We start from the raw sequence: 23,683 nt of genomic DNA on the forward strand, positions 1-23,683 counted from the left end.
TTTATTTATTAAAAATATGGATTAATAAAATTTATTTAAAGGCAAAAAGGCACTTTAGATTATTAATTACATAATAATAATTAATTATGAGATTCATTTATTAATAATAATAGTAAAATATACTTTGGTTAATTAATGTGAATAATAAGGCAAGATCTATTCAGTATTATATGAACTGATTGATCAATTTATGAAACAGGTATTCTTTTGGGATTAAGATCGTACATTCGCCGCATACGTTTTTTTAATTCTTGGGGAAATTTATCGTAGCATTTTTTGCAAGCAGGACGTAAGTCGAATTCAAAGAATTTTGTCTTCTGATTCATCTTCTGGTCACAGAATGCACAAGCAAAGTGATGAACGCACCAGGCTTTGTTTAAAGCTGTGAATACTGAAAAATATATATATAATTAATGACTTTGTTTATCCGGATGAATTTATAAATAAATTTAATAAATACCATCGCCGGAGATGACTTGATTACAGACAAAGCAAAGATTCCCAAATAGCTGATGGTAATGAGTTTCGCAATATGCTAAACCTTTTTTCTCATAATGACGATGTCCAAGAAATGGTTTTTCACATTTAGCGCAAACAAAATGTTCAACGTGCCAATGTTTACCCAAAGCAGTGACGACTCGCTCTTCAATTGGCCGACGACAGGCACCACATATCGGTATTCCCATTTTGTCATGACATCTCAGACAATACAACTCATTCTAGAAATACCAGAAAATTAATTATCTACTCATTTATTTTAATTGAAAAAAAAAAAAAAAAAAAAAAAAAAAAAAAATCCCAACCATTTCATTAGCAGCATAACCGGGTCTGGATCTCACTTCCCGTGCATCAGAATTTAATTCAACACCACAAGCTGTGCAGCTGAAGTGATAAGGATGATAAACTTCTCCGCGGAATCTCAAAGGCTTGTCATCAATTACTCCACTGTAATTTAAATTTCATTATTTAATCAAATAATTGTATTTTTATCACGTGACAAAAAAAACTTACTGGCATTGATGGCAAATATGTTTACCAAGTGCACCAGCTTTAACCCGCGCGTTGCAAGAATGACATAAAGCTCTTCCTTGACACTTGATGAATCCAGCGTCAGCTAACTCTCCGTTACATTCTTCACAACGGAAGCATCCTGGATGCCAGTTGGCATTCATTGCTTTTATTACACGACCAATAACAAATTCCCCGCATTTTCCACAGCATGGAGCAAATAGTACATGGAAGTCATGCTCGCAGTACTTTCTACCTTCGAACTCATAAAATATTCCTTCCGGAAAGGGTCTGAAGCACTGTGCGCATCTGAAAGAGTAAATATACAATTCAAAGTATATGAAATAATAAATTTTAAGCAAATAAACTTACACAAAACATTGTGTATGCCATAATTCACCATGTGAATTAACTATTTTTTCATGCGGCTCAAATCCTTCCCGACAACGGGAGCAAAACATGTTGTCCAAAGACATTCCTGTTATTCTGTAATTTTAAATGTAATATTATTAATATTATTAATTCTCTAGGCGAGATACTTTTTTAAATTAATCACCGAATGATATTTTTGTTAATAAAGAGTTATTTAAAATAAAATGAATTAAAAAAACTACCCAGAATGTTTAGGAGTTACAGAAAAATGTTGTGCTGCACTTGAATTATGATTATTAAAACTGAATTTACTGGTCAATAAATTTTCTCTGGAATTCATTCTACGGTGATACAAATCACTACCGTCTAACGGTCCTAGAGGCAATGATTTTGGTGATAGATCAGCCATTATCACTTACAATAATAACAAATTATCAGCAAACAATTAATAAAACAATTACACAATTTACTTTTTAACAAAATATCTATACAAGTATGTATTAAGTGCAAAAATATCAAAGAACAAAAAAACTGATACGTTATCTAAAATATTTTTTCTCTAAATCGCGATAAGATAAAAAAGTTACCAGACGTATACTCTAATATTTAATAACTAAATCATTTAATCTGATAATTATTATTACTATTAATTAAATATAATTAATAAAAAAAAAAAAAAAAAGGCAACATATTAATGAGAAAATTAAAAATGTATATAAATTCCACTGTTATCACTTGATTTAAAAAATGATAAATTGTTAACCAGTGAATAATAAATCAATTGATTAAATGATGTCATCTCCATAAATAGAATTTAAAAAATATTTCTTGCTTACCCTGGCATCTTTAGAGGTTAAATAATTTTTTTTTTCTTTTTGAAATCACCTATCGATAATATATTACAGTAGTAATAACAATAATAATAATAATAATAAAAATAATTTATTTTTTAAATAATTAAAAAAACACTTGAATAGTGTGTCTGCAGTAAAGATCACCAACAAAATGGGACAATCTATATTTATAAATTATTAAAAACCATTCCCACCCTTTTTCGCCCACGATTATTTTTCCTTTACGTTTATGGTTATGGACTTTTGTTTATTCAAAAAAGGCTAAAGATTAAAAAAATTAGAGTAGAGCAGACAAACAATTATTTAAAAAGAAAAACAACAATATTTAATTATAATCACTGCAATATAACGTTTTACCTCAATTTCTTATTAAATGACTATTTGACTTATAATTAATCCGTTGACATCATCAGAAACATCAGAAACAACCAGACATTTACTACAACCACACCCACAAACACACAAAACCAAGACCTTTACCAACACGCGTCTGCTGTTGACCAATCAGATTTCATTTATTTTATTCAGTCCTTTTAAAGATGTCAAAATAATAATTGTTCAAATATATATGTATATGTATATTTATTATAAATTTATTTAACAATCTAAAATACTGATTTTATTATTTTAAATCTAAATACTTATTGCATTGATAGGGAGCTTAAAAAAATAAAACTAAATTTTTATTTATAATGATGGTAATTTCCACATTTAGGAAAACTACTCGGAGATCTCGTCATTTGTGAGTGTTGTCCAACTTTAAGGATAAAACCCATCCCCATTTCCATGTGATTGACCAGGTGACAATGGAGAAACCAGTATCCGGGATTGGAAGCTACGAAACGTATGACAGTGAATCCCTTGGCGGGAACACTGACGTTGTCTTTGATTGGAGCACGATAAAATTTTTTTTCAATCAGTCCCTGGTCATTCATACGTTTTACTTGTGGGAATGAAACATTAGCTCCCATTGATACCATTGCGACCACATGGAAGTCGTGCCCGTGCAAATGTATCGGATGATCTTGATCCCGGTCGTCAGCTACGTCCACAAAGATCATTTCAACCAGGCTGTCTTTTTCTACTTGATAAACTAGTGGGCATTTGCATAAACCGTCAAGACATTCTTTATTTTTATAATTTTCCTTATAGCATATTGATGATTCTGATAAATCATCATGTTGCGTTAACAATGGCACTGATGGGTATTCAAAGCTTATGTCATTTATCTGCGGGTACGGTCCCGGTGCATAATGAGACACTGAAAAATATTTAAATTAATCATAAACAAGTTGATAACGATAATTAATTTTAGTAATAAATAACTTACTGTAAGTATTAAATGAAAATTTATAATAAAATACATGATCTGGAGTCCTTGATATATCCTTGGATTTGTCTTCAGTATTGTTAAGTTCAGTAACTTTAATTACCGAGTTATTTGAATAATTATCAGCTAAAATAGCCATGGGATTTAATAACTACAACAATAATAATAAATTATAGAATAAATTAATTAAATGATAATTAGTTATATAATAAATAAATATTTACCACACCGGAACGATATCCATCTTCATAACTGGTGGAACCCTTGGGCTCGTTTTCCTCTGTATTATTGTAATGAAGAATACCAACTTCGGATATTTTAATTCCATTTTTGTTGCAATCTCCCATGCCACGATATCTAATCCAGTAATTATCCGGCTTTTGATTGGCCTCTAGTACAAAGTCATAACGTTCGCCGGCATTTATTATAAAAGTATCAACAAGTACCGGCTCAAAAACACTACTCTCTGAAGCAATCATCAGTAACTGGTGATTGTCCACTGACACTTGGACGGGACAGTAAATTGGACTGTTGAACATTACTCGAAATCTATATTTTTTGCCCTGAATAATGTTAATAACAATAATAAATAATAGAGAAGACAGAGTATGGAATAAATATTAATATATATTTACTTTGTTTACGTGAAATATTTCTTTAGGCGTTTCGTAAGAGTTGTTTTGCGAAACAAACTTGGCTTTGGAGGACAAACCATTGATTAAAAAACTATAGCCGTATACACTTGAGTATCTATGAAGTACAGTTGCTAATTTAGAGACAGTAGACATATCATACCAATGCCATATCGTCATAACGTGCTCTGCTAAATCATAGTCATAGTATTTTTTTAATGGGTCATTGGGTTTTCTTACAATTAAACTTCCATACAGTCCGTCTGCTTCTTCGAATCCTGAAGAAAATAAATAAATAAATAAATAAATAAATAAAATATTATAAACACAATAATAATTAATAATTAATTACCAATATGTGAATGCCAAATGTGGGTACCAGCAGGTGATGCATTAAATTCATAAGTAAATTTATTATGAGGTAATATTGGGCATTGTGTAATAAATGGTACACCATCCATGAATGGTGTGTTTATTTGATGAATACCGTGCCAATGTATTGTCGCGGAATCACTTGGAAAATTATTTATTACATTAACTCTTATTGTATCTCCTTCACAAACCTTTTATTTTAAATAATAATTTAATTTATTAACTAATAATAAATGTTATATTTATTTAAAAATATATTACTTGAATACTTGGTCCAGGTAACATGTGATTAGCAACAGTGACAGGACGAATATGACCACCAGCAGTAATGCAACCGTTTAAAAAACAATCATCTTTATTAAAGGGACAATCACGACATGCGTAACTCATTGATGTGTATTGTTTAAGTATAAATGTATATTTACAAGTACGTTTAACGTTATCATCACAATTTCTGTAACACTGATGCCATTGCCCGCCAATAAATTCTTCTTTAGCCGGCAAAACTGAACTATTTAAATTTTTAATTGACTCGATACGCATCGGTCTAAAAGAACTCGAAGATATACCGTAGAGATATAAAAATAATAAAATTTTTAAAATAACTTGCGTCATTGTTAGCTCTAGCGTTACTAAGTAGCAATTGGTGTTGTCATTAGCAAGTTTGACTAACAACTGAGTTAAATATCATCATCATCTTCGAGCTAATCTATATTATCAGCACGTGTTGCATTTTATTTTTTTATTTTTTTTTTTTTTCTTAACTTTTTTAACTTTTTTTTTTTTTTTTGTTATTCAACTTTAAGTGAAAGTTTATATAATGGTAGGGAAAAACTTGTTTAACTTGATTGATTATTTTAAGATTTCTTAATTACATCTTAAATAATAATGAAAAAAACCCTGACATGTTATTTTAAAACTATTATTATATATATTTATATTTTTAAATCCTTGAATATCTATTACAATAAAATCTATTTGAATAAATTCACGGTTATTAATATTTTATACAACTTATAATGATAATTATTTTGTTTTTTACAATTGTGTGTATGTATATACCGTTGATAAATACTGGATTAGGTACATTGCTAGAGCATAATTATACAATTATTATACAAGATACTCTGGTCTAGCACGCACAAATCACTCAACATACAGTGGAATTATAATTAAAAATAAGTTTATCTAATTCTTTAACGTCTTAAAACGTATTTCAAATGATAACGAACAATTTATCTTGTTAAATATTTACTTAATAGCTTTAAATAGTAATCTTATGTATGATTAATTATCCTTCTTCATTCTGTTGGAAGTCATTCTGTAAATTATTGAATCGCGCCCGGGATCCATATCCGCGATCGCAACTTTTAAGTAAAAAAAAAAAAAAAATATTTTATTTAAAATATAGTAAAATATCATTCATCTTTTACAGCCAATAAATCGTTGATAATAGTAATAAAATACTTACTGCAAATGGCAATGAGAGAAAAGACAAAGATGACACTGAACCAGAGAAAAATATTGAAGATAACAGGATAGTTGGCTGTGTATTTTTTAGCCAGATTTACGTCTTTCAACTAAAATAAAATAAAATTATAATTATATAATAAAATATATTGAAAAAAAAAAAAAAAATAAATAAAATAAACTACATAAAAGTCATTCCTCATGCGTTCAAAATAAAGTAAAAGTGCAGTATGTTTACTAGTAACGCCAATAAATGTAAACAAAAAGTTAGTTTTTGTAAAAGAAAAGTAAGGACAATTATTACGTCAGTACCTCAACTGGTTTATCAACTTGACCAGTCATTGATTGAACATCGTGCCGGTGGTTCAATTCATCCGAGGATTTAATATTATCATTATCATGTTCATTTGTGTTAGTATTTATTTCGGTAGGACCTAAAGTTGGGTTAGTAATTTCACTTACGCCTATATTCATTTCCGGTTCTTCGGTACTTAATGTATCTTCCTTGATTTTCTCGTTCTACAAAATGTGTTGCGTGAGAGGAGTTACAAGTGTTAGTAAATAATCTCCAGGGAATTATCACACATTCTATATCTATGTCTGATAAAGCGTTACTAGATTTGTGCTTTCTCATGCCGTCATGTACAAACACCCCGACATTGACATTTTAATTTTTCTTTTTTTTTTTTTTTTTTTTATTTTTTTTAATGTTATTATAATTAAACTTGAATTTAAATTTAATATTAATAATAAAAATAAATAAATACCGATATGGGAGCTGATGAAGATGAAGTAGAATCTCTAGGTTTTTCTGAACTTGCTGAGCTATCAGTTACCTGTAAAAATTTATCGTATAAAAAATAAAGGTATAAAAAGTATGAAAATATTAAAAATTTAAAATTACCGGCTCTGCACGACGGACTCGTAAATTATCAATCGATCTGGTATTTCTAACTTTGTTAGCATCATTTGTAAAGACAGCAATTACAACATTACCGTTGTAGACGTCAATAAAAGCGTTTGATACGTCATCGAGGACGCTGTTTAATAAATTTAAAGCTTCTTGAGCAGCCCGAGAAGTTTTTCCATGCAATTCAATCACCGGTTGGAGACCGGACACTACCAGCCAGTAAATATCAGGTTTTGAATTTGCGATGACAGTTGAGGGAACTTTTTGAGCGATAGCACGGAGGAGTTGAATTTCTTCAATAAATTTACGGTCCTCATCTAGTTTTAGATCCAAGAATTTAATTGTAGACTCGTCAATGGTATTTGGCTTCAATTCTCCTAGCGCTGATTGCCCCAGCTATAATTTTATTTAATCATATAAATAAAATTTTAATAAAAAGCTATTATTTATTATACTTACAGCATTTACACCATCTCCGACGCAAATTCTTACTAAAGTATTGTTATTATCCCGTTCTCCAAGACGACGACTTACTGCTTGCCAAGTCGTCTCTTCAACCTCGTCGACGATCAATGGAAATCGTTTGCCACGTGGTGAATCTAGAGACTCAACACCATCAATTGCTATGCTGACTACTGCTTCAGGTGGATTGAATGGATCTGTTATCTCAACTCCTTGCCAATTATCGTACTTTGATATTAAATTAATAGATTAATTAATTTTTAAATCAAATTAAAGTAATTATCTGATTTATTAAGTACATACTTTTTTAACAGTGTATCCTAAGACACCTGTAAATACTTCCTTCAAGAGAGTCTGATTTATTTGATCCGCGCCTTTGAAGTGAACTGTTTCTGGACTGTGTAATATTACAAAATCTCCATCACCGTAAACTAGAAAATAAATAACCAAGTGGAGTTTGTTTATTTACTTATTAATTGAAATATAATTTTTAAACAAAAATAAATGCCACACCCAATCAATAATCATTTTTTATCTTTCATTGTTTAGAAATATCAATTAGATTATTTATTTATTGAAAATAAAAAATACATACCGGATGCTAGTGTACACAGAGTTAATAAAATTAATTTTAACATTTTAATTATGTTATTATTTATTTATTAGAGTGAAATTATTATTAAGTTTTAGTAAAATTTTAATGACTTTTGGTCCTAACCCAATAATCTCGTGAAAATTCGATCATATGACAGTCTTTAGTTTGTTTTTTTTAAACCAGAGGCTCTGAATTACAGTTGACGCCAAGGTGTCCAAGAGATGTCGTCAAATGATGATTTTTAAATTTTTAAATTTTTAAGTATTTCATTTTATATAAAAATTTAAAAAACAATTATTATAATCAATAATAATTAGTTTATCCCAGAGTATTTAACTTCTTTATCATAACTTTTACCTGGATCCCCAGGTACCCTTTCAGTTTACGGTTAAGATAAAAATAATAATTTTACCTAATTACTTTAATCATTATATATTTAAAATCTTAAAAAAATAAAATTAACAAATTACAGCAGGTGATAAAAGTTTTTACCATCAGAAGTTATTTTGTTGTAAATAACTACAATAAAGAGGACTCTGGAAGCAGAAATGTTAGCGCCATCTTAATATCACCGTTGAGTTAATTGTCCATTACATTATATATCAAAGTGATTTTGTCTGATTGTGTGCGAATGGGCTTGTCATAGTCCATAGTCTTGGTCGCTTTGGTGGTTCTGTGTGTTATTTTATACTCCGGTTTGGTTTTATATTATAAAATCCCGTGTCACTAATAAATAATCTATCAGGAAGGTGAGTGTCCTTTTCATATTACAGACATTTAAACATCCTCACCTAATTTTTTACTCCAATAAAAAACATAGTGCACCGAGATTTTATTAATCGCTATCATGCCTACATTAATCATTTAATTTTCAGAGAAAAGAGTTTTTTTCTTTTTTTGTATCATACTCCAATAGTTGTGACCGTAAGTAACTTTACGTCGAGTTCATCACCTTCATCGTCATCATCATCATCATCGTCTATCTATTTTCTCATCTCAAAAATACACATCCGTCCATCCACATCTATACATACAAATATATATATATATATATATAAATATATACAGAGATTTTCCCTTCACTCTAAACTACAACTACAACTTACACGAACGGACGAGAAAGCGTGTCCTCAAGATGCCTCCATCATCATCAATACGTCACTTAACTTTTTATAATTGCTATTGTGATTATTTCACGTATCACATTGTCACACTATTATCACTCATAACGTTTTTTTTCCCGTTTTTTTATTTTTACGCTTTATTGATATTAAATAAATGTTGTTTCGTCGGTAAACGTTTTTAAAATAACTCCTGACGCATTAATATATTTTCAACTCCGTTATTCCACGACTTTACTTAAATGACAACAAATATATAGATTTATTATGTTTTTTTAAATAATAATTGTACCATCAAGGTCACAGTTAATTAGAAAAAAGTTAATTAAATAATAATATTTATTAAAAGACTGAATAAATAAATGAATGAATTAAATGGATTTGTAATCCAATGATAAAAATAATCGATCAGTTCACGGTCAATATGAGTAGACGTTATATATTTATAAGCTATTCGTGGATCGTGGAAGCCCTATTCCAGTGACAACTCTCTGTGTAAAAGTTAACTGACGAATGTCGTCACTAAATAAATCTATTACACCGTCAACTCCGTGCCTCTGTCTCTATACATACATCCTTATTATAAACTTTTTGCACTAGACAATACAAAAATAGTTGGATAAAATATATATATTTTATATTATTGCTTGTAGCAGTAGTTGAATTAGTCACTTTACCCAGTGGTAATGACCTGCATTAATGACATTGAAGATCCTTATTAATCATTTATTTTATTATTAATTTTAACCTGATTTAGTTTAATATCTAGTACACGTAGAAAACAAAAAAAAAAAAATTATAATTATTTATTGTGTAATTAACGAATTTAATATAAATGACCTGAAGATTTACCTGAGTACGATAAGATAACTAAAGATTATTTACTTTTGATAACCCAATATCATTTCATTTATTATTTATATTTTGTTATTCTTTGTTTCAGGAAAACAATCAAAGATTTAGTTTTATTTAAACGTCTAAAAGTTAATTTATATATATTTATCAAGGTGTGTATTGTTATTGTATTTTTATAAATAATTACATTTATTAATTAAATTTTTTTTTTTAGATGAGGAAACAAGGACAAGATGTAATGCAAGTTAATTTAGCGGGAATAAGACGTGATATATTAAACCTTGCTCACAATTATAGTCTTGCTCAGGTAATTTACTGTTAAAAAAATAAATGAAAATTATAATAATAGTAATTATTATTATTATTATTATTGACAGAAATTAGTTAGAAAAGCGACGAGCAACGATCCATGGGGCCCCAGCAGTACACTGATGGCTGAAATAGCCGATCTTACTTACAATGTTGTTGCATTCACAGAAATAATGCAGATGCTGTGGAAGAGATTGAACGATCATGGAAAAAATTGGCGGCACGTTTACAAAGCCCTGATTGTCCTGGACTATCTGATAAAAACTGGATCCGAGAAGGTGGCACAGCAGTGTAAAGAAAATATATTTGCTATTCAAACGCTTAAAGATTTTCAGTACATGGACGGTATTAAAGATCAGGGTATTAATGTAAGAGAAAAAGCTAAGCAGTTAGTGGCCTTACTGAAAGACGATGAACGTTTGAGAAATGAACGTGCACGGGCTTTGAAAGCTAAAGAGAGATTTGCTCAATCTGCCAGTGGTTTTGGAAGCGATGGTTTGGATGCCATGTCAACTTTAGGTGATGTAAGTTTACTCTAGATTTAATTTTTAAAACAAATTATTTATTAAATATTTATTTTTGAATAGCTTTGTTCACCAGACTGGGAACCGTATCGAGGAAAATCTGAATCTAAACGTAAGAATTTATTTAAAAAAAAAAAACTCTTATCATTTATATTTTATTATATTTATTTAAATCGCGATGTAGTTTATTGTTTACACATATTTTTTTAAATTTTGATATTATAGTCTTAATATAAAATTAGATCCGTTATTATTTTTTTAATTATTCTATTATTATGTATTGCGCAATGTATACAATAATCAGCCGAACTAGAAGCAGCTAGACCGCAGACTGTTGGCGAGGAGGAACTGCAACTGCAGTTGGCACTTGCAATGTCGAGAGAGGAAGCCGAACAAGAGGAACAGAGAAGACGCAGTGACGACGTGAGGTTACAACTAGCTCTCAGTCAAAGTCAGCAGGATTTCAAGTAATCATCAACCTCAATTACACTTGTCTCTTTTTTTCTCTCGCTCTCTAATAAATTATACTGATACCAGTTTTATTTAATTGATAATGAATATTTATCTTCGCAGAGCACCACCAGCTGAAAAGCAAAGCCACATGCTCGATTTACTTGACGTAAATCTCGGCGAAGCCAGCGGTGGTTCACAGCAAGTTGATCCATGGGGCGTTCCGATAGTTCCACCTCCACCCAGACCTCAGGTACTTGATTTTTTTATTTTTTATTATTTTTATTTATGGCATATTTGTAAGCACGTAATTGACAATGGCTGCATGATACGTCACCACTTTTTTTTTATTTTTCGCATTTGCATGTCAGTCCTTGGACTTATCTCGATATTATTATCGTGAGGTAGGAATTATTCTTAAATTTTAAGTAAATATTGGCTGATTTATTTGATTGTTTATAATTTTTAATAAAAATATTATTTTTTTTTTTTTTAATAGACTCACATCGATCCATGGAGCGCTCCAACAATAAGCAGTGCGACTGCAGCAGCACCACTGGATCCGTGGTCACCAGTTCCACCTCAGCGTCCAAGTAAATACTTTTTTTTTTTCTTTTACTCTTGATCTTTATATGCAATTATGCAATAAAATATTTGGCAGTAGTAATTAATGCGCAATTTTAAGTTGATACTACTATTATTGAATGAAAAAATGATGTTTAGCAGCATCAGTGGATCCCTGGCGAGCACCTGCACCGTCTCCGGCAACAGTAGCATCACCAGCTCGCACTGGAACCGCTGGTACCACTGGGACCACTGTTGATCCCTGGTCTCTGGCGCCAACGACCACCGAGGCCTTGACAACACCGTCCACGTCTTTTAATAACTCAACATCACTAACACCACCAAATATCGGGTTCAATGTTGTACAGCCGCCGCAAAATATTGGCTTCAACAATATTTCATCACCAAGTGCTTCGGGATTTAATAATAATAACAGCAATGGTTTTAGTAGTTCCGGTACTAGTTTTAATAATTTTAATAGCTCACCAAATCAAGGTAGCACGACGACAAGCCCATCTGGTGATTTTGATGAATTTGACATAATAAGCAATCGTAATAAAATAAGATCGAGTCCCCAACCTGTCAATAATGGTAATTATTTTTTTTTCTTATTATAATTATTATTTGAATTAAAATGAATAAATATGATAATTTTTTAAGGAGGTACAATGTCACCTGATCCTTTTAATTTCGGTACACTCAATGATAATTTACCAGCGAGTACTGGTGCTGTTAAAAAAACACCTCAATCATTTCTCGGTGAAAACTCGGCGCTTGTTAATCTTGACAATCTTGTGAGCACATCAACAATCAAATTATCGACTCCTGCGGCTACTGGTAATTATTTTATTTAATTTTTTTCTTTATTATTTTTAAAGGTATTATCATTTGGATTATATTCAATTTATTATTTTAAAATAATGAAAATTGTATTAATTTAAAATAAATTTCACTTAAAGCTAAGTTTTATGACTTTGACCTTGATCAAAAAAAAATAATAAAAACGATACAATTTTTTTAATCAATTTTAATTGCTCTAGCTCTTGCGATAGATAATTGGATACCGGGAAAAACAAGCTATCGATATAATTAATTATCGAAATATGACAAATGATAATATCTTATTACTTAAATTTACTAATTAAAATAAAAAAAAAAAAAATGATTGTTATTAATAAAACTGCCTCTAACTGACTCATTAAACTTGATAATTCATTAATTAAGCACTTATCGCTTGTTATGTACATTTATATAATATATATTTTCATAAAACAGCATTTCAGTGGAAGTAATTTCCGTGAGTATTGACGTATACACGGAATTCAAGTTGTGTGTTGTCAGCATAATGGGTGTTTCAACGCATGCTTTATTTTATTATTATTACTATCATTATTATGATTATTAACTATCTCTTATTTTTATTAATATATCATATATTAAACAGGAGTTTTTTTTTTTTTATATTAAATATCAGCGCATGTGCTATGTGATTGTCATATCATTTTTAGTATAAAATTAGTTATAAATTAAATTATTTATTTAATAAATATTAATAATATTAATAATGATAATAATATTGTAGTTTCGTCAGCATTCACGGCCAATCCATTTGCAACAGTAACACCACCACCACGTCCTACAATAAACCAAATTCGGCAGGATCCATGGACAGGAAATGGAAGCAATTCTACGACCGCCAATCCATTCCTTTCGTAGCTGAATTTAAGTAGTCAGGAAGTTGTAACAAAACAGAAACAATAACAAAAATAATAAATATATATATAAAAAAAAAAAAAAAAAAAAAAAAAAAAAAAAAAAAAAAAGAGTAGAAGAAAAAGAAGATGGAATTTTTTAATTAAAATATTTTACAATTTTCGTATGATATTTTAGTTTTTATTGAGACTAAAATACAAACTAAATCATGGATGAATTTATTATAAAATATTTATTGACTGGTGTCATTAAATCAACGAAAAAAATGTAATTATTGCCTTTTCCTCATTATTAATTATTATTATTATTATTGAAATTTAGAGTAGGAAAAGGGTTGACAATCTTTAAGAACTGATTGATTGTCATTGAATTATATAGTACCAATATATTATTAATTAATTTACATATAAGCGATATGATTATTATAATAATAATTAAGCGAAATGGTTGCGTCTAGGCCACGAAGAATAGATTTTATACACGCTCTTTTTTGAATAATAGTATATTTTTTAAATTATTAACTATTGATTCAATAAATAAAGTAATAATGGGAGGTAATTTTAAGTAAATGGGGACTAGAGCTAACGGTGAAGGCTTATCGTGTTTCATTTTTTGTTGTTATTTTTATTGGATTAATTGACATTTATATTTATAATTGATTTTGTTTTGTGAAAATTAATATTTATTGATGTATAACTAGCTTCGAGCTTGGCAGCAACTTATCGTAATCGTAATTTATAAAAAATGCTTTATTAAAAAAAAAAAAAAATGATATATATTTTGGAGTTAATTTTGCTTTATTGGAAAATCTAATTTAAAATTATCACAAATAATTTTTAATTATTATAATTATAAATTTTTGATTATTTATAATAATAATAATGCGAGCGTATGTATATAGCCGTAGATTGCTGATGTGAGAAAAAAAATGAATTAATCATGATAAGTTACTATTAAAATGGTATTATTTAAAATTGTACATTCTATACAATCATATAATATATTATTATTATTATTATTATTATTATTATTATTATTATTATTTTATTGATTTGATAAACAACTAAAACGAAAAAATTGTTGAATAAAAAAATACAATAATTATTCTTTATCAAATGATCATAAATTGTTATGGTATTTTTTTTGTTAATCAAGTGCATGAATTAATTTAATCTTTATTAATATATATATTCATTTAAATTATAGTTTTACGATAAAATATTTTTGTGTTGCATAATTTCAATAATTATTATTATTATTATAAATTACATTTATTATATACTTTATTATTATTATTATGCAAATAAATGTACAAATTTTTAAGTACTATATCATTATTAATATCCTTTTATCATTGATAATAATTTTAAAAAATAATATATGGACCTATTGCATTTAATAATTAATATTAATATATATATATATATATTATATATTTTTTATTATAATTATAATTAAAAAATAAATTAAAATGCTTAAAAAATTAATTGAGAATTTATTATTTCCTTTTTTTTCTACCTCAATAATGCGTGTGCTTATTTCACTAGAAGTAAGCCGAATTTGGCGGCGCTTTATTTAAAGTTGATGGAGAACAAAAGGTAAAAAGTCAAAAGATAAGATGGTAAGGGCTTTACTCAACAAGTAAAAAAATTTTTTAAATTTAAATAAAATGATTTTTGTCAAATAATATTTATTTGTTATAAATTAATACATGGCAGTCATTAATACTCGATAAAAATAATAAGAATTTATAAAAAAAAAGTTAAATTAAAGAGAAGCTTCTGCAGAAGGGCTGCTGGCAACAGATGGCAAAAAATAACTTCTTACTTGATTATGAAGCCTCGCTATTTCCGGATCTTCGCGTTCTAGAGTACGAATAAATTGTGCAAATTGTATAGTACCTTCTCTACCCTCAGAAAATCCATATTTTTTAATAACATCCATCTGAATTTGCGTAACTATCGGAAAGACAAACTGCATCATCTTTAACATTTCATTTCCTGAGCTCTCTTTGGCTTCGCTTAATTTTTGGACGTTTTCTGGGGCATTCAAAGCTGACAGTACATCTCCCAATGCAGCTAAACATTTAATTTAATTAGCTTATTAATAACTCTAAATTGTTTAATATATTATATTATTATAAATCACCTTTAGCTGTGTCAGCATTGAAAGTCGTAATCGATGCCATTATATATATATATATAATATTCAATACTCCAACAAATAAATTATTTAATATATTAATTTTGTTATCCAACACCTTTAATATTCAATAATTATATATATTTATTAATTTAATATATAAATTCATACTATTTGTTTACATTTATCTTGACAGCCTGTCAACTTTCACTTGCTCTCTATTTTAGGTTAGGATTTCACAAGCTGAATTCTCAATAAAAGCCCTGTTATATGAATTATTTATTTTATTAACTAGTACATATATAATACATGATAAAAATTAATTAAAAAAAATAACATTATTCAAATATTTGCGAGACATTTATTTTTACTCGTTGTGTTTTATCAACTGGTTGATTTTTAAGTTCATTTGCTGGCTGTTTCTCACTCTGTTCCTGTTTTTTAATTTGAAAACTTGTATTTTCTGCGTTAAAATTTTCTATAGCTTTTTCATAAATTTGATCATCAGGAATTCCACTCTGCAATTATTATCATGATTTTTAAAATTATTTTCAATAAATAAAAATATTAAAATTATTTATACCTTTTCTAAATTCTGGTAAATAGATATAAATTTCTGGGTATGTGACTCAGTATCATTATTAGCAAGAGTGAATCTCAAATTATTACCGTACTGTTTTTGAAATTTTCTGTAATATAAAAATTAATCATAAATAAATAAATAAATAAATTTTAAAATATAAACTTACGCTCTAATAATGTCTTCTTTGTAAAAAATATCTCTAATTTCAATATTTGGTGCCGCTCGATTGTATCTTGGCTCATATTTTGGTGGAAAAGATTCATAAACAACATACCAAAGAGGTTTTTCTTCTGGTTTCAATGCTCCACCTTTCATCAATGATTGCATTCTATATAAAATCAATATATTTAATAAAATATTTATTATTTATACAAATAAATAATTCAATTACCTTGTATAAATAGTACCAATACGTTCTAATCTACTTTGAGCCATTTTTTATTTATTTAATTGTTTATAAAACTCCAAGTCTGGACTTGTGTTGATAAATAAAGTTAAAAAGATCCAACAGCTGATTGTTGTCTATAGTAAGTGCGCACGTGTGTTACTAACCAAAATATCCAAATAACCTTTGACTTAAACCTCAAGTTCGGTGAAATTTATTTAATTAAACAAATTTAATAATTTTAAATTATTTAAATTTTGGCGGTTAAAATATAAGAGGTAAAGTTTTATTATTTCATTTATTATTCTGATGATTTATAGAGTAATTATTTAATTTATAACCTATAATAAATGACACTGTATTTATTTGAGTTTTGTTTATTTTTTTAGAAAATCGATAACAAAAGATGACTATTGAAGAAGAAAAAATAAGAGGGATAGGAAAGGTATTGAATGATGAAACGAGGCCGTTGAAAGAGCGATTTCGTGCATTGTTTTCATTGAAAAATATCGGAGGTCAACTGGCGATTGAGTTTATAGAGCAAGGATTTAAAGATCCATCGGCTTTGTTGAAGCACGAACTTGCTTATTGTTTAGGACAAATGCAAGATCCACTTGCTAATCCTGTTCTTATTAGAGTTCTCAAGGATGTCAATCAAGAGCCGATGGTCAGACATGAAGCTGGTAATTCTTTCTTTTTTTTTTCTTGCTTTGCTTTATTATTTTATCCGCTAATTGGTTTATTGGTAATCAGGCGAAGCTTTGGGAGCCATTGGAGATGAAAGTGTAATTCCAGTATTAGAGGAGTACAGCAAAGATCCAGTTGTTGAGGTTGCTGAGACTTGTCAGCTGGCTTTGAATAGAATCAAGTGGCTGAAAAATCCTGATAAACCGTCAAATATATCTGTCAATCCTTATGCGTCAGTAGATCCAGCTCCACCGATGACGGACAAGAGTGTTGAGGATTTGAAAAAAATTTTGCTAAATGAGGATCTTGATCTTTTTGACAGATACAGAGCTATGTTTTCATTGAGAAATTTACGTACTGAGGAAGCTGTTTTAGCATTATCTCAAGGTCAGTATCATTTATTATTATGATTTGGAAATAAAAATTAATTTTTTTTTTTTTTTTTTTTTTTTTTTTTTTTATGACAGGTTTAAAAGCAAAGAGTGCTTTGTTTCGTCATGAAATAGGATTTGTGTTGGGTCAACTCCAGGAAAAAGTGTCTGTTCCATATTTACGCGCTGCGCTGGAAGATCCTAAAGAAAACGAAATGGTGAGACACGAGTGTGCTGAAGCACTGGGTTCCATTGCTCATCCAGAATGCCAACAAATATTGAATAATTATCTCAATGACAAAAAACGTGTCGTACGCGAGAGCTGCGTTATTGCTCTGGACATGTGCGAGTATGAAAACAGCCCAGAGTTCCAGTACGCGGATACTCTAAATAAAATTTAAATTATATTTATTGTAAAATTGGTTAAATAAATTTATTATTTTATGATAATATTGGTGATATAAATTAACTGGATACCCATTAACTTTATTAAATAATTTATATAGTTACATTAATTTTATATTTATTTAAATTGATGGTAATTTTAGCACCAGCGTGTGCTCGTCTTTTTCCATTATTATTGCAATTTAGGTAAATAAGTTGTCGAGAGTAATTGATAAATTTTCACTCCAATTTACTGAAAATCAATTTACAATTTAAATAAATTTATGTAACTTTAATTAATTTCAGTGATGATAAAAATACTAAAAAAATAATGTAAATAAAGTTTGAAAAATATCGAAAAAGGGTAAATGTTTTTTTTATCCCTCGGAAAAAATATATTGCTCGCGTTGATTACTTTATTATATATATATATGTGTGTGTGTGTGTGTGGTAGATATATTAACTAGAAACTCCCCTGACTCTTGTGGAATAATATAATCATTGGGAGTTGTTGGCTGGATCAATTTTTATCGATATGCACCAACTAGTATCGCGCGCATTTTCCTTTCGGCGACCTCGCCGCTACCTCGCGTATGTACTACTATTATTATTACTATACGTAGATGTAGTATAGTAGTATAGTAGTAGATAGTGTGTATTAGAAAAAGAGAGAATACGGAGTTGTAGAGGCAGAGGCAGAGAACACGCGGTACTATACCGTGGCCCGTAGGATATATGGTGGTGGTATCATCGGGGGGCGGCAAGAGAGTGTCGAAGGGTATCGCGATGCGCGATATTGAAAGATAGATGTAGTCAGACCCGGGTAGCGAGTCAGTAAACACCAATTACTAATTGTTGTGCAGTTTTTTATAAATTATAAATTATATTTATTCTTTTACTTGTCATCTTCTCTTTTTTCATCCCTTAACTTAAAAATATAAATATATATTTTTTTATTTTATTTTATTTTATTTTATTTATAAACTGATCGATGATCTATGTGATCCAAAATAACTATTATACTAGTGGTCTCGATACGTGACACTGTTTATTTTCTTATTCATTATCTGCGGGTGTCAACACAAGTCACATCGTGAGATTTTTTATTTTAACTATCTGTGAGTTAGTTATATTTAAAGAAAACATTAAGTTAAATAATAAATTTTTAGTTTTACGAAATGGAAACACTTTGGCGGAAAATATGGGGGCATTCGAATGAGGACGCGGTTGATCCGGTAACTGGATTGTCAGGACGAGAGATAAAGCTTGTCCAGAGTACGTGGGCTATCGCGAGCAAGGATCCAGTCGGTTCCGGTATCGCAATAATGTCAGGGTAACAAACCTTAAGCTTGCAATTTTATCACATCATCTACCTCTATCGTAGGACAAGTATACCAACACCAATTTACTATTACTACTACTACATCATCGTCCTCATATTTCTGTCTCACCCGTGTACTCTATATCGATTCTCGATTAATCGTAATTATGGTGGCTAGAGAGCAATTATAAACTCATAAGTGAGCAATATACCTCCTGCTATTACTCCTACTTGTAATATTGCCGATGGTCTAGTCCATGTGGCTACCCTATAATATCACCGCAACTCTCATCCACATTTCGCTTTCTGATAACATAAACTTATATATTTTTATTTATAAAGAATAATATTATCAAGTCTTTACGGTTGAGGACTCGCGGTCCTATTAAAATTCAAATCAACGCGATTATTCTTTTTTTTACGGCTAAGCCTGTTAAATATTCATGCCGTTGTTTTTCATAAAGAATTCATTACTATTATAGCTCATCATTATTATTATTATTATTATTATTATTATTAATCCTCTTAACTTGGTATTGTTACAGATTTTTTGAACGTTATCCAGAGTATCAATCATTCTTTCCGGGTTTTAAAGATGTGCCTCTAAAGGATTTACCGGGTAACAAAAGGTTTCAAGCACACGCTGTCAGTGTAATCACAGCATTGAACAGTACTATTGATGCATTAAGTGATGTTGGACTACTTGAAGCAACTCTGGTAACTCTCGGTGAACGTCACGGGAAACGTGGACAAACGGCCCAACAATTTCTCGTAAGTATTTTAAATTAAAATATCACTCTTAATTAAATTCTTTCACTTGGTTTCTCTGAGCTCCTTTTTTGTGATATCGATCCATCTATTACCACAATCTAAAAATATAAAAATATAATTTCAGCATCTGAAGCTAGTAGTTATGGACGTGTTACGACAGACACTTGGGAATAAATTTACTAAAGAGACCGAGGAAGCTTGGACAAAAACACTTGACGCGGCTTACACACACATATTTAAAGGCCTATCCTCCTAACATATTTGTAAATAAACCTAATTAATACTTAAACATTATCAGATTATTATTATCTGATGAGTACCAAATATATATTTAATGATATCCCGACAAATTGTCACGTTATCAGGAAATTGTATGATCGTCGTCACGTGCCAACAACTTACACCCGTCACCGCAATTTCCTAATTAAATCACGTCATTTATCTTACTTTTAATATTTTAGATTTAAATATTAAACTTGTTGAACTGAGATTTAATTTTAAAATTGTTATTTAATTATTTAATAGACAAAAATTATTTTTCCGTGGATCTAATCCGCTAATAGATTATTATTTCTATAATATCTGACGTGTGAAATTATTATGTAGATGATGTACAACAATGGGGCTCAACAGAATTGCCCAATTAGTTTTATATATATATATGTATATTATATACTATTATTCCCTCTATGTATTGCTGTACTAAATAAGTTGAGTTTGCATCTTAAATGACCTGATGCATATAAATATTTAATAAAATTTGACGTAATACGCGTCGTATAATTTTTATATATTAAACGCTCTTTGAATAACAATAAGAGACGTTAATAAATAATGCGAATATGAAGGATTTATATGTATATATACATATATTTAACTGAACAAGTCATATCACGTTCGTTTAAAGTGGTGTTACTGCTGAAGCTACTGCTGTTGATGCTACGACTTGACAACGACAGTGACGACGATCTACGCTCAATAATTATTATCTGTAACGTCGATTTTTAAAAGCATGCTTTATCATTATTATTTCTTACGACGACAATCTAAATTATAAAATTATTATAATGTAACAAAGCTTGGATTTTATTTTATGTAAATTTAATGACAAATGCGGTGATGGAAATGTACAATTGTTGTGTTTTAAATGTTATAAACATTATTATTAAATTATATATGTAATATAAATATTATTAATTAAAAGTAATTATCACGAATTTAAATGCGTATATTTTTTTTTTTTATCAATTCATTGCTGAGTAAGAAATATTTTCGTGTTCTATCAGTTTTATTAATTTTTATTTAGAATTAAAAAAATGCTACGTGTTAAAATGGCTTGAGTCAGTATTTGGCTGGCAGCCGCACAACTATTTCCTTACATACATTTAACAGTTGAGATAAAAAGTTTTTAGAATAAAATAAATTAATAATAATAAAGGTATTATTGTCATGGGTTCTATTGTAAGTTATTTTGTACGTGACCGAGGTCAAACTGGTTTAGAGGGTGCTGTTGATCATAAAAATACCGAGTTCAGTCAACGGCAAAAAAAAATTATGAGAAAAGCATGGGATCTTTATATTTCCTCAAATCTTATTAACATCGGTGTCGAAGTCATGTTGAGGTATATTTATAATTAATCATTTATTTTGTTTTTCTTTTTATGATGAAAAATTTTTTGTAAATTAATGATTAGTTTGCTTAATGACTATGACGACATAAAACAAATGTTTCCGGACTTTAAAAGTATTCCTAATGAACAGCTGAGAAATAATAAAAAATTTAACGCACACTGTCAAATGATAATGAGTGTGATAAATAACGCCGTTAATGCATTTTTAAATAACGATAATGAGTTGTTTGTCGCAATACTTAAAGTTACTGGAGAACGTCATGGCAAGCGAGCTGGAAATCTCATAATTATAAAACATTTTCAGGTAAATAATTATTATATTATTTTTAACTACATAAATTTAAAATTATAATAATATATGACGGGTAATTATTGACACAGCGTTTGCAAGATCCGTTGATTCAAGTTCTCAAACGACATATCAAGTCACACTGGACTAATGAAATGTCTAATTTGTGGACGTGCGCAGTCAAAAAAATATTACAAGTAATAATTCACGGAGTCCAAGAGTCACTCAGTTCATAAATAAATAATTTACTGTGACAGCGTTTTAAATGTATATATAATTATAAAAAAATTTTGAAAGCTCGATACAGCTAATCAATCAATCAATCAATCAATCATAAGTTTTATCGTCTTGTAAGTCTACGTCAGTCGGCTGGCCTTGACAATTCAATAATCCAACTTGTTCCTCTTGACAATAACACGCATTTTTATAATATACTTTTACTGGCAACCTTTTTTTTATTTTTTTACTTTTCTTACTCTTATTTTTTTTTATTTTTTTTATTTTTAAATGATCAATAGCATAAGCGATTATTAATAACAGAACAGTAATCGATAAAGTACTCAAGACGCTTATAAGTATAACATCAATTATTTTCCATATATTTTCTTTGTGACTTTCAGATGATTCATTAATTTGGTATCTAAATCTAATATATGTAATAATAATAATTATATTGTATAGTGATAAGATAAAAAATAAAATATAGTATAAAAAAAAAAAAAATAAATTTACTGCGTCTCGGCCCGTTGTTTTTGTTGTTTGGCTTGTTTGGCTTGTTTGGCTTGTTCACTCAAGGGTTTATTCATTGACCTAAATAGATCTTTAGTAAGTTGCCTGAAGACTGTACTTCCAAGCCAATCAGCTAGGTCACTTCGATTTATTTGATGTAAACGGTGCGCTAATATTGTATGAGTTTTACCTTTACCCTCCCCTGGTGTACTGTTCCAATGGATTAAATGCTCCAGGCATGTTATATCATTACTCACCAATCTTTCTTTAACCCAATATTTATTTTTATTTAAAATTTTTAGTTATTTATAACTAGAGTAAGAATAAACAGTATTTAAAAGAGTTACCAGCGCCAGAAATGTCAGATGGTAGGTCATAAGTCGTGTAATGAAGGGCAGCTATCAATCGATTGCACTCTCTGTGATCTAGATGTAAAGCTAAATACTCTAATTCCGAAAGATTTATATCTATTGTACTAAACACATAATATATTTTAAATAATAAAATATTTACAATTATTAATGTGTATTTCATTTTTTTTTCTTTTTAAAGATTAAGGAAAGTGAAGTTGGCTATTGACATTTTATCTTTTTCTATAATTTTTTTTCTGACGTTTCTTTTTACTGCAACAGCCCGTTGGTGGAGTCTCAATAATAGTTTCCCTTGTAGATAGTAATGGTTCAACTACAGAAACGTGTTGTGTTGCTACGTCAACATAATCCTCAGATAATGACTTTGCGCGAGGCCAAGATGTTGAAATTACTGATGGTGTTGCCACTGCTGTCGTCGTCGGAATAGCCACCGTTTTTTTCGTTTTCTTCGATCTTACTTTTTTATTTTTTCCTCTCT

The 23,683-nt window shown here is 29.2% G+C and overlaps 9 protein-coding genes across 17 annotated transcripts; 4 read left to right on the forward strand and 5 right to left on the reverse strand.

Moving 5' to 3' along the window:
- Positions 1–5,310, reverse strand: LOC103570731 (LIM and senescent cell antigen-like-containing domain protein 1). Of its 4 annotated transcripts, none has more exons than XM_053739488.1 (7): positions 2,592–2,717; positions 2,217–2,265; positions 1,381–1,494; positions 1,012–1,317; positions 804–945; positions 461–719; positions 1–391 (listed from the first exon to the last, which is right to left on the reverse strand). In XM_053739488.1, exons 2-7 carry the CDS (start codon positions 2,222–2,224, stop codon positions 189–191), a joined length of 1,032 nt encoding a protein of 343 aa, XP_053595463.1. In that variant the 5' UTR covers positions 2,225–2,265; positions 2,592–2,717; the 3' UTR covers positions 1–188. The 4 variants fall into 4 exon arrangements, with proteins under 4 accessions (XP_053595463.1, XP_008546788.1, XP_008546790.1 ...); XM_053739487.1 differs by lacking the exons at positions 1–391; positions 461–719; positions 804–945; positions 1,012–1,317; positions 1,381–1,494 and adding exons at positions 3,565–3,715; positions 3,789–4,127; positions 4,200–4,474; positions 4,549–4,759; positions 4,830–5,310 and having other exon boundaries at positions 2,592–3,495; XM_008548566.3 differs by lacking the exons at positions 2,217–2,265; positions 2,592–2,717 and adding an exon at positions 1,623–2,014.
- A 166-nt stretch (positions 5,311–5,476) lies between these two features.
- On the reverse strand, positions 5,477–8,164 carry LOC103570729 (ATPase H(+)-transporting accessory protein 2). The gene is made up of 7 exons (XM_008548563.3): positions 8,006–8,164; positions 7,714–7,841; positions 7,408–7,638; positions 6,943–7,344; positions 6,806–6,874; positions 6,040–6,148; positions 5,477–5,935 (listed from the first exon to the last, which is right to left on the reverse strand). Exons 1-7 carry the CDS (start codon positions 8,046–8,048, stop codon positions 5,856–5,858), a joined length of 1,062 nt encoding a protein of 353 aa, XP_008546785.1. The 5' UTR covers positions 8,049–8,164; the 3' UTR covers positions 5,477–5,855.
- A 405-nt stretch (positions 8,165–8,569) lies between these two features.
- On the forward strand, positions 8,570–14,741 carry LOC103570728 (epsin-2). 5 transcript variants are annotated; one of them, XM_053739491.1, is made up of 13 exons: positions 8,572–8,754; positions 10,070–10,133; positions 10,196–10,288; positions 10,359–10,814; positions 10,878–10,926; positions 11,119–11,281; positions 11,388–11,517; positions 11,636–11,668; positions 11,764–11,857; positions 11,988–12,419; positions 12,489–12,665; positions 13,104–13,125; positions 13,411–13,491. In XM_053739491.1, the coding sequence occupies exons 3-12, from the start codon at positions 10,196–10,198 to the stop codon at positions 13,118–13,120; spliced, it is 1,644 nt and encodes a 547-aa protein (XP_053595466.1). In that variant the 5' UTR covers positions 8,572–8,754; positions 10,070–10,133; the 3' UTR covers positions 13,121–13,125; positions 13,411–13,491. The 5 variants fall into 5 exon arrangements, with proteins under 5 accessions (XP_053595464.1, XP_008546784.1, XP_053595466.1 ...); XM_053739489.1 differs by lacking the exon at positions 13,104–13,125 and having other exon boundaries at positions 8,570–8,754; positions 11,128–11,281; positions 13,411–14,741; XM_008548562.3 differs by lacking the exon at positions 13,104–13,125 and having other exon boundaries at positions 8,571–8,754; positions 11,991–12,419; positions 13,411–14,738.
- Positions 14,742–15,211: 470 nt separating this feature from the next.
- Positions 15,212–15,927, reverse strand: LOC103570726 (protein C10). Its single transcript, XM_008548560.3, has 2 exons — positions 15,690–15,927; positions 15,212–15,619 (listed from the first exon to the last, which is right to left on the reverse strand). Exons 1-2 carry the CDS (start codon positions 15,727–15,729, stop codon positions 15,309–15,311), a joined length of 351 nt encoding a protein of 116 aa, XP_008546782.1. The 5' UTR covers positions 15,730–15,927; the 3' UTR covers positions 15,212–15,308.
- A 28-nt stretch (positions 15,928–15,955) lies between these two features.
- Positions 15,956–16,749, reverse strand: LOC103570725 (28S ribosomal protein S23, mitochondrial). Its single transcript, XM_008548559.3, has 4 exons — positions 16,658–16,749; positions 16,433–16,594; positions 16,267–16,372; positions 15,956–16,201 (listed from the first exon to the last, which is right to left on the reverse strand). Exons 1-4 carry the CDS (start codon positions 16,699–16,701, stop codon positions 16,022–16,024), a joined length of 492 nt encoding a protein of 163 aa, XP_008546781.1. The 5' UTR covers positions 16,702–16,749; the 3' UTR covers positions 15,956–16,021.
- A 91-nt stretch (positions 16,750–16,840) lies between these two features.
- On the forward strand, positions 16,841–18,161 carry LOC103570724 (deoxyhypusine hydroxylase). The gene is made up of 4 exons (XM_008548558.3): positions 16,841–16,929; positions 17,041–17,334; positions 17,405–17,725; positions 17,806–18,161. Exons 2-4 carry the CDS (start codon positions 17,058–17,060, stop codon positions 18,108–18,110), a joined length of 903 nt encoding a protein of 300 aa, XP_008546780.1. The 5' UTR covers positions 16,841–16,929; positions 17,041–17,057; the 3' UTR covers positions 18,111–18,161.
- A 756-nt stretch (positions 18,162–18,917) lies between these two features.
- On the forward strand, positions 18,918–21,418 carry LOC103570723 (globin). 2 transcript variants are annotated; one of them, XM_008548557.2, is made up of 4 exons: positions 18,918–19,211; positions 19,263–19,426; positions 19,960–20,185; positions 20,310–21,418. In XM_008548557.2, the coding sequence occupies exons 2-4, from the start codon at positions 19,272–19,274 to the stop codon at positions 20,439–20,441; spliced, it is 513 nt and encodes a 170-aa protein (XP_008546779.1). In that variant the 5' UTR covers positions 18,918–19,211; positions 19,263–19,271; the 3' UTR covers positions 20,442–21,418. The 2 variants fall into 2 exon arrangements, with proteins under 2 accessions (XP_008546779.1, XP_008546778.1); XM_008548556.2 differs by having other exon boundaries at positions 18,918–19,186; positions 20,310–21,417.
- A 92-nt stretch (positions 21,419–21,510) lies between these two features.
- Positions 21,511–22,726, forward strand: LOC103570721 (uncharacterized). The gene is made up of 3 exons (XM_008548554.3): positions 21,511–21,807; positions 21,880–22,120; positions 22,198–22,726. Exons 1-3 carry the CDS (start codon positions 21,635–21,637, stop codon positions 22,339–22,341), a joined length of 558 nt encoding a protein of 185 aa, XP_008546776.1. The 5' UTR covers positions 21,511–21,634; the 3' UTR covers positions 22,342–22,726.
- Positions 22,727–22,833: 107 nt separating this feature from the next.
- On the reverse strand, positions 22,834–23,554 carry LOC103570722 (uncharacterized). The gene is made up of 2 exons (XM_008548555.2): positions 23,182–23,554; positions 22,834–23,099 (listed from the first exon to the last, which is right to left on the reverse strand). The coding sequence occupies exons 1-2, from the start codon at positions 23,366–23,368 to the stop codon at positions 22,834–22,836; spliced, it is 453 nt and encodes a 150-aa protein (XP_008546777.1). The 5' UTR covers positions 23,369–23,554.
- Positions 23,555–23,683: the final 129 nt, after the last annotated feature.

This window comes from Microplitis demolitor, chromosome 5 (assembly GCF_026212275.2).
Source record: "Microplitis demolitor isolate Queensland-Clemson2020A chromosome 5, iyMicDemo2.1a, whole genome shotgun sequence".
Lineage (NCBI taxonomy): Eukaryota > Metazoa > Arthropoda > Insecta > Hymenoptera > Braconidae > Microplitis > Microplitis demolitor.

Bases quoted from the DNA above. Each gene is read 5' to 3' on its own strand.
- LOC103570731 (XM_053739487.1), bottom strand. From the start codon at position 5,183: ATGACGCAAGTTATTTTAAAAATTTTATTATTTTTATATCTCTACGGT. The intron at 4,475-4,548 runs GTAATTAATTAT...TATTTTCTTCAG, and splicing joins CATTTGGCATTCACATATTG to GATTCGAAGAAGCAGACGGA. The intron at 4,128-4,199 runs GTAAATATATAT...AACATTATTCAG, and splicing joins AAATATTTCACGTAAACAAA to GGCAAAAAATATAGATTTCG.
- LOC103570729 (XM_008548563.3), bottom strand. From the start codon at position 8,048: ATGTTAAAATTAATTTTATTAACTCTGTGTACACTAGCATCCG. The intron at 7,345-7,407 runs GTAAGTATAATA...ATAAAATTATAG, and splicing joins TCGGAGATGGTGTAAATGCT to CTGGGGCAATCAGCGCTAGG. The intron at 5,936-6,039 runs GTAAGTATTTTA...TTTACTTAAAAG, and splicing joins TTCTCTCATTGCCATTTGCA to TTGCGATCGCGGATATGGAT.
- LOC103570728 (XM_008548561.3), top strand. From the start codon at position 10,196: ATGAGGAAACAAGGACAAGATGTAATGCAAGTTAATTTAGCGGGAATA. The intron at 10,289-10,358 runs GTAATTTACTGT...TATTATTGACAG, and splicing joins ACAATTATAGTCTTGCTCAG to AAATTAGTTAGAAAAGCGAC. The intron at 12,420-12,488 runs GTAATTATTTTT...TAATTTTTTAAG, and splicing joins TCCCCAACCTGTCAATAATG to GAGGTACAATGTCACCTGAT.
- LOC103570726 (XM_008548560.3), bottom strand. From the start codon at position 15,729: ATGGCATCGATTACGACTTTCAATGCTGACACAGCTAAAG. The intron at 15,620-15,689 runs GTGATTTATAAT...TTAAATGTTTAG, and splicing joins CAATGCTGACACAGCTAAAG to CTGCATTGGGAGATGTACTG.
- LOC103570725 (XM_008548559.3), bottom strand. From the start codon at position 16,701: ATGGCTCAAAGTAGATTAGAACGTATTGGTACTATTTATACAAG. The intron at 16,595-16,657 runs GTAATTGAATTA...GATTTTATATAG, and splicing joins ATTGGTACTATTTATACAAG to AATGCAATCATTGATGAAAG. The intron at 16,202-16,266 runs GTATAAATAATT...TAATAATTGCAG, and splicing joins TTTACCAGAATTTAGAAAAG to AGTGGAATTCCTGATGATCA.
- LOC103570724 (XM_008548558.3), top strand. From the start codon at position 17,058: ATGACTATTGAAGAAGAAAAAATAAGAGGGATAGGAAAGGTATTGAAT. The intron at 17,335-17,404 runs GTAATTCTTTCT...ATTGGTAATCAG, and splicing joins GATGGTCAGACATGAAGCTG to GCGAAGCTTTGGGAGCCATT. The intron at 17,726-17,805 runs GTCAGTATCATT...TTTTTATGACAG, and splicing joins TGTTTTAGCATTATCTCAAG to GTTTAAAAGCAAAGAGTGCT.
- LOC103570723 (XM_008548557.2), top strand. From the start codon at position 19,272: ATGGAAACACTTTGGCGGAAAATATGGGGGCATTCGAATGAGGACGCG. The intron at 19,427-19,959 runs GTAACAAACCTT...GTATTGTTACAG, and splicing joins GGTATCGCAATAATGTCAGG to ATTTTTTGAACGTTATCCAG. The intron at 20,186-20,309 runs GTAAGTATTTTA...ATATAATTTCAG, and splicing joins AAACGGCCCAACAATTTCTC to CATCTGAAGCTAGTAGTTAT.
- LOC103570721 (XM_008548554.3), top strand. From the start codon at position 21,635: ATGGGTTCTATTGTAAGTTATTTTGTACGTGACCGAGGTCAAACTGGT. The intron at 21,808-21,879 runs GTATATTTATAA...ATTAATGATTAG, and splicing joins GGTGTCGAAGTCATGTTGAG to TTTGCTTAATGACTATGACG. The intron at 22,121-22,197 runs GTAAATAATTAT...TTATTGACACAG, and splicing joins TAATTATAAAACATTTTCAG to CGTTTGCAAGATCCGTTGAT.
- LOC103570722 (XM_008548555.2), bottom strand. From the start codon at position 23,368: ATGAAATACACATTAATAATTGTAAATATTTTATTATTTAAAATATAT. The intron at 23,100-23,181 runs GTAACTCTTTTA...ATTGGGTTAAAG, and splicing joins ATCTGACATTTCTGGCGCTG to AAAGATTGGTGAGTAATGAT.